The 17,078-nt window shown below is 38.7% G+C and overlaps 1 protein-coding gene across 2 annotated transcripts in view; it reads left to right on the forward strand.

The window, feature by feature from the left end:
- The first annotated feature begins 5,672 nt into the window (after nt 1-5,672).
- The window catches only part of CAPN7 (calpain 7), a 41,489-nt gene continuing 30,083 nt past the window's right edge, over nt 5,673-17,078 (forward strand). For both annotated transcript variants that reach the window (XM_039242228.1, XM_039242229.1), the window contains exons 1-5: nt 5,673-5,865; nt 9,013-9,121; nt 13,323-13,480; nt 14,379-14,446; nt 16,327-16,527. In XM_039242228.1, the coding sequence (XP_039098159.1) occupies nt 5,764-5,865; nt 9,013-9,121; nt 13,323-13,480; nt 14,379-14,446; nt 16,327-16,527 (638 nt within the window). In that variant the 5' untranslated portion in view covers nt 5,673-5,763. The remainder of the gene's footprint in view (nt 5,866-9,012; nt 9,122-13,322; nt 13,481-14,378; nt 14,447-16,326; nt 16,528-17,078) is intronic.

Below are 17,078 nucleotides of genomic sequence, written 5' to 3' on the forward strand. Positions count from 1 at the left end.
ACTGGTGCAGCCCCTCTGGAAAACGGTGTGGAGGTTCCTCAAAAAGTTAACAATAGAACTCCCCTATGACCCAGCAATAGCACTGCTAGGAATTTACCCAAGAGATATAGGAGTGCTGATGCATAGAAGCACATGTACCTCAATGTTCATAGCAGCACTCTCAACAATAGCTAAAACATGGAAAGAGCCTAAGTGTCCATCAACGGACGAATGGATCAAGAAGATGTGGCTTATCTATACGATGGAATACTACATGGCAATGAGAAAGAATGAAATCTGGCCTTGTAGCAACATGGATGGACCTTGAGGGTGTTATGCTGAGCGAAATAAGTCAGGCAGAGAAGGACAAATACCATATGTTTGCACGTATAGGAGGATTAGGAAGAACTTAACGGAGGACTGTGGGGGAAAAGAAGGGGGAAAAAGGGGGGTAGAGGTAAAGAGGCAAACCGTGAGAGACTCTTGAATGCTGAGAACAAACTGAGGACTCATGGGTGTGAGGGGGAAGAGGGGTGATGGGCATGGAGGAAGGCACTTGTGGGGATGAGCACTGGGTTTTATATGAAAACCAACTTGACAGTAAATATTTGTTAAAAAAAATGAAGAGTCCTATAAGCATATATTTTATTGGGCAAAAAATAAACAAATTTAGAGTATGTATAGATAAAATAAAAATATGTACATATAGTTAGGCTATATTTAAAAATTAGGAAAGAAAGGTCATTTGGATGTCTATATGTATGTACATATGATACAGGCATAACTCCGAGATGTTGTGGGGTTAGCTCCATATCACTACAATAAATTGAATCACTCAATGCAAGTCAAATGAATTTTTAAAATTTTCAAGTTCATTTAAAAGTGTGTTTACACTGTACTGTAGTCTATTAAGTGTGCAATAGCATTATGTCTTAAACAATGCATATAACTTTTATTTAAAAATATTTTATTGAGGGGAACCTAGGTGGCTCAGTTGGTTAAGCGGCCAATTTCAGCCCAGGTCATGATCTCACGGTGTTTGAGTTTGAGCCCCACATCTGGCTCTGTGCTGACAGCTCAGAGCCTGGAGCATGCTTCGGATTCTGTGGCTCCCTCTTTCTCTGCCCCTCCCCTACTCGCACTGTTTCTCTCTCTCTAATAAATAAATAAACTTAAAAAATTTAATAAAAAAACTATTTTATTGCAAAAACAGGTTAACCATAATCTCAACTTTCAGTGTCATAATCATTGATCACAGATCACCAGAACGAATATAATAATTTAAAAGTTTGAAATATTGCAAAAATTAGCAAAATGTGACAGTCACTGAGTGAGCAAAGGCTATTGGAAAATGGTGCCAATGCACTTCTTTGACACAAGGGTGCTGCAAGCCTTCAGTTGTTAAAAACAAACAGACAAACAAACCCACAATAATTGTGCAATGCAATGAAACAAGGTATGCCTGTATTCCCCCAGAGGTAAAGTTGGCGGGGTCTGGACTGCCTTTCCACGCTGGGCCTAGAGGTCCTTCAGGGTATCCTCCGGTAAGAGAAATTTCTGAGCCTTGATGACAAGTGAGCCAGGGACTCTATGAGGTAGCCAGGCCACATGGGGCCTGAATGTTGCTGTGTTAAAGCTACTGCCTCAGAGAGAAGGACAAATATCATATGTGTGCACGTATAGGAGGACTAGGAGGAACTTAACAGAGGACCAATCGGGAGAAGAAGGGGGGAAATGGTGGGGGAAAGGGAGAGAGGCAAACCATGAGAGACTCTTGAATGCTGAGAACAAACTGAGGACTCATGGGTGTGGGGGGGAAGAGGGGTGATGGGCATGGAGGAAGGCACTTGTGGGGATGAGCACTGGGTGTTATGTGGAAACTAATTTGACAATAAACTATTTGTAAACAAACAAACAAAAAAGCTGTAGATAGAAAAAATAAATAAATAAATAAATAAAATAAAAAATACATTATTTAAAAAAAAAGCTACTGCCTCAGAAAGATTTGAGGAAGTTAGGCTCCCTTTGCCCTGGAGGCAATGCAGGTAGTTCAGAAGACCTAAGCTCTGGGCCTGGAGGGCCCATGTCATGTCAATAGGGTGCAGGTGGCACAGGTAAGGGTAGCCAGGATTCTGGGATAGGACAATGTTGGGAGAGGCCAGTTAGCAGGAGGGGCCTATTGGGAGTACCTGCATCTGCCCAATTCCAAACCTTAGCCTCCCCAAATGCACCTGTTTTTCCTGAAAACAGAGCTCGAGCAATCTGAAGGGCCTCGCCAGGGTGGGGCTGGGGAGGCTGACTGGGGTGGCCTCGAGGAGAAAGGCCTGAGAGTTTTGACTGCTGGAGAAACTGGGGATCCCATCAGGCAGCTAGTCCAAATGGGGAATGTCTGTTGCCAGTTAACAGCCACCATCTCAAAAAGATTTGGGGGGAGTGGACAGTCTCTACTCTGAGCTATGCAGGTTTGGGGAAATGGCCAAACCCAACAGTTCTGGGGAGGGCTCCTACAGCCAAAGGCCAATTGACACAGGGCAGACTGTGTACGTGAACAGGTGGCACAAGTCAGGGAAGCTAGGGACCTGGGACAAGGCAGCTGTAGGGAGAGACCTGCTCACAGGAGCCAACTATTTGGGGGTGCCTGGAATATGCCTAATTCCCAGCCTTATTTAACAGAAATGAACATATTCCCCTTGAAGGCAGAGCCAGAGAAAAATGGATTAACTTTCCAGGGTGGTGCTTGGCAGATGGGCCAGAGGTGTCCTCCAATAAAAGACACCTGGGAGACTTGATTGCTGGAGAGCCTCAAACGCCATCAGGCATGTGGTCTGAATGGGGACTGACTGTGGCCAGTTTAAAACTGCTGCCTCTGGAGCACCTAGGTGGCTCAGTCAGTTAAGCATCTGACTCTTGGTTTTGGCTCCTGTGGTACATGTCACAGACCTAGTCTGAGGTGGACATGTGATTGGACATCCTGGCAGATGGTCCACAGAGATGGCCTGTCATGAGGCTCTACAACCAAAATCTCAAGAATTCTGGAGAATTCATAATTACCCAATACAAGGTCAATACATAAATATCAATTCTCTTCCTATATACTACCAAAAACAATTGAAACTAGGCAATGCAATTTCAAATAGCATAAAAACATGAAATGCTTGTGATAACATTTATTCAATGATGTGCAAGATCTGGGCACTATAAAACATTGCTAAGATAAAGAAGACCTTAACACACGAAGAGATTTACTGTGTTCGTGGATTAGAAAACTCCATTGTTGGGCAGAAGATATGAACAGACACTCTCCAAAGAGGATATCCAGATGGCTAACAGACACATGAAACGATGCTCAGCATCCCTCCTCATCAGGGAAATACAAATCAAAACCACACTCACGCCAGTCAAAGTGGCTAAAATGAGCAAATCAGAGAACTGTAGATGCTGGCGAGGATGTGAAGAAACGGGCACCCTCCTACACTGTTGGTGGGAATGTAAACTGGTGCAGACCCTCTGGAAAACAGTGTGGAGGTTCCTCAAAAAATTAACAATAGAACTCCCCTATGACCCAGAAATAGCACTGCTAGGAATTTACCCAAGGGATATAGAAATGCTGATGCATAGGAGCACATGTACCTCAATGTTCATAGCAGCACTCTCAACAATAGCTAAAACATGGAAAGAGCCTAAGTGTCCTTCAACGGACAAATGGATCAAGAAGATGTGGTTTATCTATAAGATGGAGTACTACATGGCAATGAGAAAGAATGAAATCTGGCCATGTGTAGCAACATGGATGGACCTTGAGGGTGTTATGCTGAGCGAAATAAGTCAGGCAGAAAAGGACAAATATCATATGTTTGCAGGTATAGGAGGATTGTGTTACATGGAAACCAACTTGACAATAAACACACACAAAAAAAACAAAACAAAACAAAAAACCACTCCATTGTTGAGACTGCTGGTATTTTGGATCCTCAACTTGCTTTTACCCTTGCTTTTGTGTTTTCAATGTGTAGCTCTATTTCTGACACAAAGTAGGTGTCCAGTGTTCATTTAATAAATGAATAAGAAATAGGATTACATGTAAGGGGACTAAATGAATAAGTACGGGAAGGGGTCACAACTACCTAGGGGTACTAGAAAAGACTTCCTTCAGGATGGACTAGGAATCTAAAAACTGTAATGAATGGAAGAACATAAGTCATAGAAATCCTCTTATGAGTAAAACTGACTGCTGTAGCTTGTAATCAGTTTGTGCAAGATAGTGACTGTAAATACGTTGGGATATGGCCTGAGCTCATGTCCTGAAATACCTTCTGATCTGTGCTAAGGAATTTATATTTCATTCTTCAGCAATCAAGATGGAGGAGGGCACATTGGGGAGTTCACTCCTTCATGTTTTATAATACTTGCTGAACACCTGCTGTGGCCCAAGGCTTGTGTTCAGCACTAGCATAAAACTGGCAAAGACAGAAACCATCTCCGCTTCAGTTATAAAACTGTATATAGCTGCTAATGATGAAAACTATCTTTGTTCCAGGCAGAGTCCAATTCTTTACTAGTGTTTTTTACAACAGCCCAGTTGACAGTTATTATTAACTTCACTAAATGGAAGAATTAAAGAAACGATGAAGAGTTCCGTTTAAATGAAGACTATGACTTAAAGAATTTTTATTAAGGTACTATTAAGAAAAAATTATGTCACACATTTAAAACGTAGACTTTAATGGGTTTTGACAAACGTTTACATTTTGGCGCCACCACCAAGACATAAAAAATTTCCGTTACCCCAAAAGTTTCCCTTGTATCCCTCCCCAATCATTGATTTGTAGCATTATTGATTAGATTTGTTCTTTCCAGTGTTTTTTATAAACGGAATCATGCAGTATGTACTCTTGTGTCTTGCTGCTTTGAATCATGATGATTCAATTTTGACATTTATCCATATTGCCATGTGAGAAAGACATTAATCAAATAATCACCTAATGAAGCCGTTAATTACAACAGCATTAAGTTGAACAAAGGATAAGTACAAGTGAAGATATATCACCTTGTTTGTTGACAGTTCAACTAATATCACACACGGTGGGGGGTACTATATACGGTTATGATTGAATTTTTAGAAAATAAATATTATTAAAGGGTACCTTAAGAGAATCCTATGTCCTTATTTTACGTCTCTAATTTTTAAGAAATCAGATGAATCTGGAAACCGTTTTTCGATGGCCCTTCCCATCGAAAAGTAGAGAAAACGGGTCCATAAGGCGCATGCGCCGCTCCTGCCAAGTGTAGCCAGCAACAGCCGCGGTAGGCATCGTCACACTCCCGCAAACCACTGGGAGGTGTGCCACCCGGACTCCGCTCTGCTTTCGCCTGCCCAATCCCCGGAGCCTTGGCGATCACGTGCGCGCTGCCACCGCGCAGGTCAAGCCCCGCCTATCACCTGCGTACTCCCGCGAGCCCGGCCTTGGCCGCCCCGTCTCCGGAGAAACTCCCGAGGGCCAAGCTGCGCCTGCGCAGTGGAAGCGGTGGGCGGGGCGGGGGAAATGCGGTGGCTGAGAAGTGGGGCGGCCGTACGGGCTGCCAGCCAGAGCGGCGCCGGGGCGGCTCGGCGTTGCCGCGGACCCTGGCTGGGAAGGCCTGCCCTCCTCCCTCAGTCACTGAAAATAAACTTTGCTGCTCTTTTGGCGGCGTTCTCGAGTTCGCCCCCCGGCAGGTGCGGAAGTCGACCAGAAGCCTTAGTCCGTGAGGGTTTCCCTCCCTCGGCCGGTGCCGGGCCTTGGCGCCATGGACGCCACGGCGCTGGAGCGGGACGCCGTGCAGTTCGCCCGGCTGGCGGTGCAGCGCGACCACGAAGGTCGCTACTCCGAGGCTGTGTTTTACTACAAGGTGAGCGGCGGATCGCTGCACTGTTTGGTGAAGCCAAGGGGCGGGTCCAGGTGCCGCGGCGGCCAGGCCCACTGGGCTTTGCTTTTCCCTCTTCCTGCTCTGTTGCCCTCCTTCGCAGGGGAGAGGCGAGCGGGGCTCCTGCCACCGTGGGGAGGTTTGGTCGCGGTTTGGGAGCCGCCACTTCTCTGGTTACAGTGTTGAACGGCCAGTGCCCACCGTGGAGCTACTTACAGTAGTTAGGTATGGGTGGTTAAGTAGCCAGCTAATTCTCGCTGTCATGTGGCTCTGATTTATGGCCGGTGGGAAGTAGTCGGTGGTAAACATGAAAATAATGCATGTTCGTTGAAGAAAATAAAGTTTTAAAAAAGAATAACACGTCTCTTATCGTAGCATTCATCTTTGCGCATGTTTGTCTACGCATATGTGCGTACACACGTTTACCAAAATGTGAGTAGAGTTAATAGGGAATGTTAACATTAGTTTCAGGTGAACAACATAGTGATTTAACTTCCCTGTACGTACAGACTTGGATTGTACTGTTGATAGTATTTTAGCCTGTTCTTTGTTTTGGAGCCTTTCAAAAGTCGTTAAAGTTGCTTGTTTAATATAATCGTATCAACGACAGATGAGTAGTATTCCATTATGTGGATGTACCGTAATTATTTACAGACTAATGGGCATTTAGGTTCATTCTGATTTTTTAGCATCCTAGGTTTTGGTGCGATTAATCTCCTTATAACTAATGGTTTGCACATTTCTTGGCTGTTTATTCCTAAGTTACTGGGGGCAGAATAATTAAATATGATCTTCCACAGTCCACCCTCTGCCCTCCAGTCCTGAGGAATTGCAGATACACCCCTCCAGCTTTCGCCATGGCCTCTGCTTCCTAGTGGAGGTAGCTGTATCCTCGTGATACAGTCTTTTTTTTTTTTTTTTTAAAGAAAGAATGTCGGACTTTGGTAATACGGTAGTAGTAATTTTTTTTTATACAAACGTGTACGCTGTTAGTGATGTGTGGTTTGCTTTTCTCAGATTATTTATTGCCTTCATTTAGTAATCCATATTTAGACTTTTGGTGTGTTTCAGAATCATTCCTTTTGGACTTTTTTTGAACAATTTTGTGAAGGTGGTATTTCTTTAAAATTCAGTGTGTTTTTACTTTTGTGAAAAAACTGACAGATATTCATAGGTCAAAATAGTGCCATATAAAATAGCTTTGTCTAAAGCACAAGAAAATACCACACAGTGCCTCTTGTTTTGCTGTGAGATTGCATGCGTGAAGAATTTTTTATCCTTGAGAAAGTCAGAAAAGTGTGCTTTTAGCAACTGTTTATGTAAACTTTACCAGATATTAAGCGTTTTCTGTCTTTATACTGTTCTGTGAGGGTTATTTTCATATATAGATTAAATGAATAAAAAAACTGATATCAGCAATTTTTAGTTGGCTTTATTTTTTTTTAAGGGAGATAGTTATTTGAAAATCAGTGTTTGTATGCAACATAATTGGAGGTGTGAAATATTTATACATATATAAGTTTATTGAAATAAACTGTATTGTATTTAGATAATAGTACATAAGATAAAATATTTAGTGTTTACATGTAATTTTTTTTTCTCCTGTGAAATGTCTTGAGTTCCAGAATCTGAGGAAATCATCTTCCTTCCCCCACAGCCTTTTAATAAATGCTCATTTGGATCAAAACCATACTTTTCTTACTGATTTTGTTAATAAGTTCAGTGAAACAACCTCTGCTCCAATAACTGTATTCAGAAAGTTCTGTTCAGTAGATAGCTGGCTTCTTTGGATCCAGACAATTTAGGCATCAGTCTGTGCAAAGTGCACATGCTTAGGTAGTTGCTAGGAAGGTGGTGTTACTTGGAGATACCTGTTTGTGGTCCTTCTCGCCATAGCATTTGTAACCTGTTATCCTAAATGGTAATGGGGAGAATGAGGCTCTCCCTCACTAGCCACAGCATAAGTGGCTGTGGGAGTATTAAAACAAGGGGAAGATGAAAACAGGTTTTAATTTAAATAAGTTGATTCCATACAACTGAAATCTGCTTTAAAATGTGCCACCCTGGGCACCTGTGTGGCTCAGTCAGTTAAGAGTCTGACTCTTGTTTTATTTTTTTTTTTTTAATGTTTGTTTAATTTTGAGAGCAAGAGCATGAGCAGGGGAGGAGCAGGGAGAGAGGGTGACACAGAATCTGAAGCAGGCTCCAGGTTATGAGCGTCAGTACAGACCCCGATGTGGAGCTCGAAACCACAAACCCTGAGATCATGACCTCAGCTGAAATCAGATGCTTAACTGACTGAGCCACCCAGGCACCCCAAGAGTCCAATTCTTGATTTTGGGAACTCACTATTCTTGAGTTCCAGCTCTGCATGGGACTCTGTGCTGACAGTGCAGAGCCTGCTTGGGATTCTCTCTCGATCTGTCGCTCCCCAGCTGGCCTGATCTCTCTCTCTTCTCTCTCTCAAAATAAATAAACTTAAAAAAAAAAGTGACCCCCTTTGGCAATATTTTCCATGGAGAAAAAGATTTTCTTTCCACTGTGAGATATTTAACCTTTATAATTTCCTTTTTTTTTTTTTAAATTTTTAAGTAATCTCAACATTCAACATGGGGCTTAAACTTAGAACCTTGAGATCAAGAGTCGCATAGCCTGCTGACTGAGCCAGTCAGGCACCCTAAGCTTTATAATTTCTTATAATCTCTTTTGACATTTAATTTTATCGGTTATCATTAACCTATTGATTATTAGTAGTAACCAGTAGTAACAGGTACTATTATATATTTATTCTAATGCTTTTCAGGCCTAATTCATATTTTCAAGGTATATAATTTTAAGTCTGAACTATTGCATAAAGAAAAAGGAAAGCAGTAAACAGAAGATACAGCTATCCTGAGAAGATGTTTATAATCTCTCATATTTGAGTTCATAAATTTTTTAACATATGAAAAAATTGAATATTGAGAACTGAAGAAAAGTTATTGAAGGGTTATATAAAACCTACTTAACTACTGTCTTAAACACTGTATTTTGTCATTTGTAGAAAGCAGTAGTGAGTTAGAAAGTGGTAGAGAAAATTCAAATTCTAATTCATTTATTAGATTCTTTTGGGTTTTTTTGTTTTTGTTTTAGGAAGCTGCACAAGCATTAATTTATGCTGAGATGGCAGGATCCAGCCTAGAACGTATTCAAGAAAAAATAAATGAGTACCTGGAAAGAGTTCAGGCTTTGCATTCAGCAGGTTAGTAAAGGACTACTAATTGTCATTTTTTTCCTTCTCTTGTCACATCCTTTCCCCCTATATTTCTTTTTTCTTTTTTAAATTTTTATTGTTTAAGTATAGTTGACATATACAGTGTTTAATAGCCTCTTATGTTGCTCTTTCCTTTTCCTTTTTGCATCTTGATCTTTACTCTTGCTGCTCATTTCTTTTTTGGTAATCATGTCTTTATAAGTCATAAAATGGAAATAAGTGATAGATAGGATAGGCAGGAACCTTAGGGATAATGTAGTCCAGTCTCCTCTAATTTTCCCAGGGGTACAGAGATACTGAATTACCCATATTTAAACTGTATCATTGGCAGAGTCAGGATTAGGACCCTGTTAAAGTCTACTTTTTAAATATCTGTCACATGTTAAGATTAAATGACCTCAGTTGACCCTTGAACAAACGGGTTTGAACTGTGCAGGTGCACTTACACACAGACTTTTTTTATGGAACTGAATATTTTTTCTTATGATTTTCTTAACATCTGTTGTCTAGCTTACTTTATTGTAAGAAAATAATGTATAACACATATAACATATAAAATATGTGTTTATCAGTGTGTAAGGCTTCCAGTGAACAGTAGGCTATTAGTAAAGTTTTTGGGGAGTAAAAAGTTATGTGCGGATTCTGTCAGTGCCCCTAACCCCTGCATTGTTCAGGGGTCATCTCTTCAGTGGTAAATGATCTCAGCACAGTGTTTGTAGCCTCTTCTGTATTAGTATCTTCAATCTCAAACCTTAACTAAACTCTTTTTTTTTTTTTAAGCCATATCTTGGAAAGCAACATGTAAGAAGAAACCTGGAACAACTTGTATTATTTTTATAGTAAACAGCATGGCAAATGCTGGGAAACAAGCACACAGGCTCAATGATCACAGTTTTACTAGTTAGAGATATGTGGTCAAAATCTGCTGTTCATATGGTAGAAAAGGAAGTGATCACCTACTGATATTTTGTTTTAAACATGGATTCATCTCATTAAGAGCTCTTCTTAACCCTTTTTTTTCTTCTTTTTTTTTTTTTTTTGTGACTGTGTAATAGAACCACAAGCAGCTTAGAGGACTCTTTATTCAGCATTTCCTGATGGACTTTGTGCTATTTTCTATCACTCATTCTGGGTAGATCAGAGCAGTTACTAGCACATGGTTAGGAAAAAGTAGTAGATATCCCATCATTGGATTTCTTGTTAGGATAATCCTCTTAAGGATGAGGTAGTTTAGTTTAAGACAGTGCCCAGAAATTGCATTTATTGAAAAGTGAACTGCCTGTGTATCAGGGCCTCGATTAATACAAAGTTCTGCTGATTCGTATATTCAAATACCACGAAATTCAAAGTAACTCTGTTTTCCCAGCCAAATAAGTTTATAAATCACATATTTTTAAATGTGATATTTAGGCATGGACTGTGACAACTCTAATCTCTTGAGGAATAAAGACTTGCTAGTGAAACAGAAGTAGAGTTCAAAAAGGATTTTAAAGCCTGACGTACCTTAATTGTTTTGCCAGCTTTTTGACCCATTTTGTTCAACAAATGGAGTTTAATCTGTAGAGAATCCAATAGTTTAATTAGCATTTTAAGCAAAGGAATCCTTTTTCAGGTAAATATTTCAGACAATGTTTAAAACAAATTTTGCTGACAGGAGGCTCTTGAGAGATAAGTTGATTTCTGGGTGCGGAAGGATCACACAATTTGAAATTTACCAGTATAGTATAAAGAGCTCAAGACTTAGAATTAAAAGAACTAAATTGTAGCTTGTAGCTACAAAACCTTAGGCTAGATCAATCTCAACTGGGAACAGTTTGCACCTCAGAAGATTTTGAGCAATGTCTGGAGAGATTTTTGGAGTTTTAGAATAGGGAGAGGTGGGAAGAATACTGTGGCATCCAGTTGGTAAAATCCAGGGATCTTACTAAAAATCCTCCAGTGCACAGGACAATCTACAGCAAAGAATTATTCTGAACAGTTCAGTCATATGTGGCTGAGAAACTTTGGGCTAGATATTTTAACATTTTTGACATTTGGTGTCTTCATTTTATAAATGGAATGAGCATATACTTTAGAGAGGTGTTACTGAGAGTTACAGTTCTAAAAAATCACCACCATACCTTTAAAAGACAAAATGTAAAGCTTTTTTTTTTTTTAAATAACAGCTTTATTGAGATCTAATTCACATACCATAAAATTCACCTTTTTAGAGTATACAACTCAGTGGTTTTTAGTATAGTTCCAGAATTGTGCAACCATCACCAGTAATTTTAGAACACTTTTTTGCCCCCAAAGAAAACTCTTATCCATTAGCAGTTACCCCCCATTCCTCCTGCCCACTATCCTCTAACAGCCACTACACTAACCTGTTTTGTATCTCCCTGGAATTGCCTATTCTGGACATATCCTGTAAATAGAATCATCCAGTATGTGGCCTTTTGTGTCTGACTTCTTTAGCATAATGTTTTCAGGGCTTCTCCCTGTTGTGTGGTATGTATCAATATTTCATTCCTTTTTATGGCTGAATAATAATGCAGTTTTATCAGTATACCATGTGTTGTTTATCCATTCATCTGTTGATGGACATTTTTTTGCTTCTACCTTTTGACTGTTGTGAATAATGCGGTTTAGAACATTCGACTTTATGTTTTTGTGTGGACATAGGTTTTTAGTTCTCTTTGGTATTTACCCAGAAGTGAAGTTCCTAGATCATGTGGTAGTTTTATGTCTAACTTTTTGAGGGAACTGCTAGACTGTTTTCTGAAGTAGCAACACCATTTTACATTTCCACCAGCAATGAATGAGGGTTCCATTTCCTTCACATCTTTGTCAACATTTGTTATTTTTTTCTTTCCTAATTTTAGCCCCCCAAATGGGTGTAAATGTGGCATCTTTGGTTTTCATATACATTTCCCTGCTGGCTAATGTTGAGCATCTTCTCATGGGCCAGTTGGCCATTTGAATATCTTCTCTGGAGAAATGGTTTTACAGCTATTTTGCCTATTATGTAAATCAGGGGTTTCCAGAGAAATAGAAGCAATAGGATGTAAAGAGATTCAGTATAAGGAACTGAATCATAACAGAGCATCATTATGAAGGCTAAGAAGTTCCACTGTCTGCAGTCTGCAAGCAAGAAAGGCCTAAGAAAGCCAGTAGTATAGTTGAGTCTAAGTCAGAAAGCCTGAGAAGCAAGGAGGTTGATGGTGTAAGTTCCAGGTTCCAGTCCCTAGAGCAGGAAAAGACCTCCCCCCAAAAAAACAACCATCATTTAGAGAGGGCAAATTCACCCGGCAAATTCTCCCTTCCTCTGCCTTTTTATTCTGTTCAGCCCCTCAGGGGATTAGATGATGCCCACCTGCATTGGGGAAGACAGTCTGCTTTTACTACCAATTCAAAGGTTAATTTCATTCAGAATCACTGTATTAGATGTACCTAGGAATCATGTCTAGACAAGTATCTAGGCACCCAGTAGAGTTGACACAAGTTGATATGATTAATCATCACAAATCATCACACTCATTTTTAAAATTGGGGTTGTCTTTTTATTCTTTAGTTGTAAGAGTTTTCTACATTCTTGAAATAAGTCCCATATAAACCTTTATATTAAAAACAAATACTTATTTCAAAGAACAGTAAAAATATATGATTATTTAACCTGGATCCAGATGAATAGGAAACCGCAGGAACTTTATCATCAGGGCCTAAGATACTGTGTCACTCAGTAATTGTCTGTATTGAAAAAAATTGTTGTAATTTCCTTAAAATACAATTGAGTTTCTTTAGACTTAACACTTTCCAAATTTTTTTGTTTTGTCTTTGGTGACAGGGCAGGGGTATGTGAGGAGGAAGGGGTTTTATTTTTTAAAGGAAGAAAGTGCTGGCAAAGATAAATTCAGGGGAAAAAGCTTTTTTAATAAATAATACATTTTTTGATATTTTGGTCTCTCGTGTGTATTGTGTGATGAGTTACACAAGTAGGGACTTTTTTTTTTAGTCTTTAAAATTCAGATTGAAAGGAGAGAAATTAGTCATTTTTTAAGGTTTATTATTTGACCTTAAGTTTTTAAAATGAAAAATTACAAAGTTTTGATAAAGTCTTAAATGTATTAAAATAGTGTTTCCTAGAGATATACATATATATACATATAAAAGTAATATTTTATCTGTATGGCCCTTTTTCCTATCCTAGTTCAGTCAAAGAGTGCTGATCCTTTGAAATCAAAACATCAGTTGGACTTAGAGCGTGCTCATTTCCTTGTTACACAAGCTTTTGACGAAGATGAAAAAGGGAATGTTGAAGATGCTATCGAATTGTATACTGAAGCCGTAGATCTCTGTCTGAAAACTGTATGTATATCTACTACTTAAATTTGGTGGGATTATGCTAAGAAATTTCTTCTCCTACTAGTGAATTTTATTTATTTAACAATTCCTTAAAATTACCGTATCTTTAATAAATATAATCAAGTCATTCTTCATTAAAATATAAAGAGTAGATAATTAATGATGAATTTTAATATTTTGTTAAAAAATTGAGTTTTAAGATTGAATCATTAGGCAATTTTTTTTCAGTTTTAGATATTATTTTTTTAACCTGTTTAAACCCACGTACCTGAAATTAACTTATTATAGGAAGAATTCACCAACACAAATCTATGAATTTAGAATAAACCTCCCCCCATTTAAAAAAAAAAATTCATACATTAAAATATAAGGTAGTGGTTTAGGAGAGCTTTATTGTGTTGCAAAGTAAGATCTATATGCTGAGTAGCTTTTACTGTCTCCTGAGGACCCTGGTTGGGACAGTTAGCTTTAAGGGACATCGAGGGCATGAGAGAGAGCAGTGCATTTGATAGGAATATGAGGTGGAATGATCGAGTGGTGTTCTCAGCATTGTCAGAGGACTGGCTTTTTACTCAGGGAAGCCATCTTGCCTGAGTTCTGTAGGAGCCTGAGACTGAGGGTGAGTGCCGGTCTCCCGAGGCTCCTGCCGCTCAGCTCTCCGTGGCACCGTATTTGTACAGTTGTGGTTCATTTACCACATGACATGGTCTTAAAGCTTACTGCAGCAACAAGTTTTCAGTGCTATTTTAAATGAACCTTTAAGGATGAAAACAAATTGTCATCTTTGTTTATTCTCTCATTATTTGATGAAATATATTGCATTATAAATTTTTTGCTTAGAAATATGGATCAAGCAAAGAAAAAATTATGCTTCAGAATATCTGTCTCTCTTTCTCTTAAGTCTTATGAAACTGCTGATAAAACTCTTCAAAATAAACTGAAACAGTTGGCTCGACAGGCACTAGATAGGTGAGTTGTGGTCACTCAAGTTCTTATCCATGGATGGCAGTGTACTGTGTTATTTAAATTTGACAGATTTCTCTGAATGTGTTGTAGAGTTCATTGTAACAAACGTCCATCTTTAACCTGAGATCTAGAGCAAGTCTCCCTTCTTCCTCTGGGTGAATTTATTGATTTCTATTTCCCTGCTTTAAATTCAAGAAGTAACAAATCAGTCAAGACACATTTTATTTAGTGTTTGCAATGTATAAAACAGAAACGAATATGATATTTGAAGTGGAAGACTCCTTTCTGTTATGTTATACCAGATTTCTAGAGAGCCTTCCAGAACTACTATTAAAATTAGAGAAATTGACATTGAGCCAGTCTGCTACTATCACATACCCCAAAGCACATAGTATGTGTAGCTCTTGCAACTCTTTGCTCAGATGTCAACTTTCCAGTAAGGCTTGCCCTAACCATTTTATTTAAAATGGAATCTCCTCCAGTACTTTCATCCTGTTTACTCTAAGTTTTTCCCAAAGCCCTTACCACTTTAAAAGGTATGTGACATTTACCAGTTTTATCATGTTTATTATTAATGTGTGTGTCCCTTTGAACCCCAACCCTCCATGTAAACTGTGAGTGCAGAGAATTTTGTCTGTTTTGTTCAATGCTGTAAACCACCTCACTTAGCTAATGTCAGACCTATAGCATGTGCTCAGTGGATATTTGAGAATGAATAGATATGCACAAGAGAATTTTACTTCTTTCAAAAGGGTGTTATAGATGAAGGAAAAGGATGTAAATTACATTTATTTATGAATTAATAAAATTACCTCTCTTTGAGGGTCTGACTAGGTAGCTGTACCACCCCCAGCCCTTCTTTTTTTTTTTTTATTGAGGTATAAGAGTCATCCTTCCTTTTTGTTGTCATCATCTAACGTTTGTTTCCAGATTCATGAGGATATGAGCACTTGACACATAGTGTCTCCATTGTGACACATATCTTCTCCATTTTCACTTATTTCACTAGTCAAAAAATTGTTCAAAATTATGGATCCTCTTCCTAGGAAATATGTACATAAATTTTTTTTTTTTTTTTTTTTTTTTTTTTTGTGGACATCTCATGTAATTTCAGAGTGTTCACAAGATTCCTGAAGCTCCTGTGTGGACCTCAAGTTAAGAACTTTTGTTTGAACCTTTGACGAAACAAAGCCTCAATTCCCTTGAACACCGTGTGACACATTCCACGATCAATTCTTGCCCCTGATCTCATCTCCTTCTGCCTCTCATTTGCACTTTTTATAGGAGCTTCATCCATTTGTTTGAAGTTATCTTTAACTTGCTATGCTTTTTCATACTCCTGCACATCTGCACGTGCTCTTCTCTCTACTTAGAATGCTCCCTCACTTCTCAGGTGGACTTCTGCGGCTCAAACATCAATTCAGAAAAACCTCCCTTGACTCACCCTCTTTTCTTGGTCATTAAGTTAATATGTTCTGCTCTGTGTTCACTCGCATGTAATACTTCTAGCATCTGTCACTTTTGATGCAGTGGTCTTTCTTTCCCCACAAAATTGTGAACACCTTAAGAGAAGAGATTGCATTTTCTACATTCTTATATCTCTCTTACCTTGCATTGTATCTGACGTGCAATAAATGCTCAATTAATGTTCTCAGTGATGTTCTTCAATTAATGTTTATCTGTTGTGAAATACTTAACCTTTGGAAGTAGCTTAAGTAGTGAACTGTTGGATATAGCTTAAGTAGTGAACTGTTGACTGGGATGTATGAATCTTATATATACTGATTTTACATTAGGAATGCTTGATTGATTCTTGAAGTAAATTTTATTTTCTGGAAAGCTTAAAAACTAAAACAATTTTTCTGTACCTTTTTCTATTATAGAGCAGAAGCATTGAGTGAACCATTAACAAAACCATTATGTAAAATCAAGTCAACAAATATCAAACCAAAGCCACCACCAACAAGAGCACATTTTCCACTAGGGACTAGTCCCTTCCTTGAAAGACCTCAACCCTTTATAAGTCCACAGTCATGTGATGCACAAGGACAGAGATATACAGCAGAAGAAATAGAAGTTCTCAGGTAAATCAGTTTGTGATTCATTGTAATGAATAATTTTGTTAACATAATCAACACAGGTAAATTTACTTTCATTAGGTTCGCTGAGTTGTATTTACATCATTGTTACAGCATATTGTGCTTTTATTCAGTTATAAATTATATTGCCATATAGCCATAACTTGAAATAGTTAAAATTTGTTCTAATATATTCTAGTATTAGCATTTCTAGATAGATCTTTCTGAAAATCCTAGCATACTTTAAAATCAAGCACTAAAAAGGTTAAACAACAAAATAGAGTTATGGTAGACCACTCCTAATCTATGCAGCTGGTAACCAGAGCTCTAATGGGGAAAAAAATTGTTACCTTGAAATAGTTTAGGCCTGGGTTAGCAAAGGGAATGGTCTGTAAAGGGTTATAATAAAGAAAACAAAAAAAAGCCACAGAAGAATATGTGATAGAGACCTCATTACAAAGCCAAAATGATGTTCTGTCTGGTTCTTTACAGAAAACAGTTGCCAATCCCTGGTTTAGGAAGCCAACTCAGGGTCTGGAAGTAGCCTGAGGGGATAT

This window comes from Hyaena hyaena, unplaced genomic scaffold (genome assembly GCF_003009895.1).
Source record: "Hyaena hyaena isolate Hyena2069 unplaced genomic scaffold, ASM300989v1 scaffold_210, whole genome shotgun sequence".
NCBI classification, from domain to species: Eukaryota; Metazoa; Chordata; class Mammalia; order Carnivora; family Hyaenidae; genus Hyaena; species Hyaena hyaena.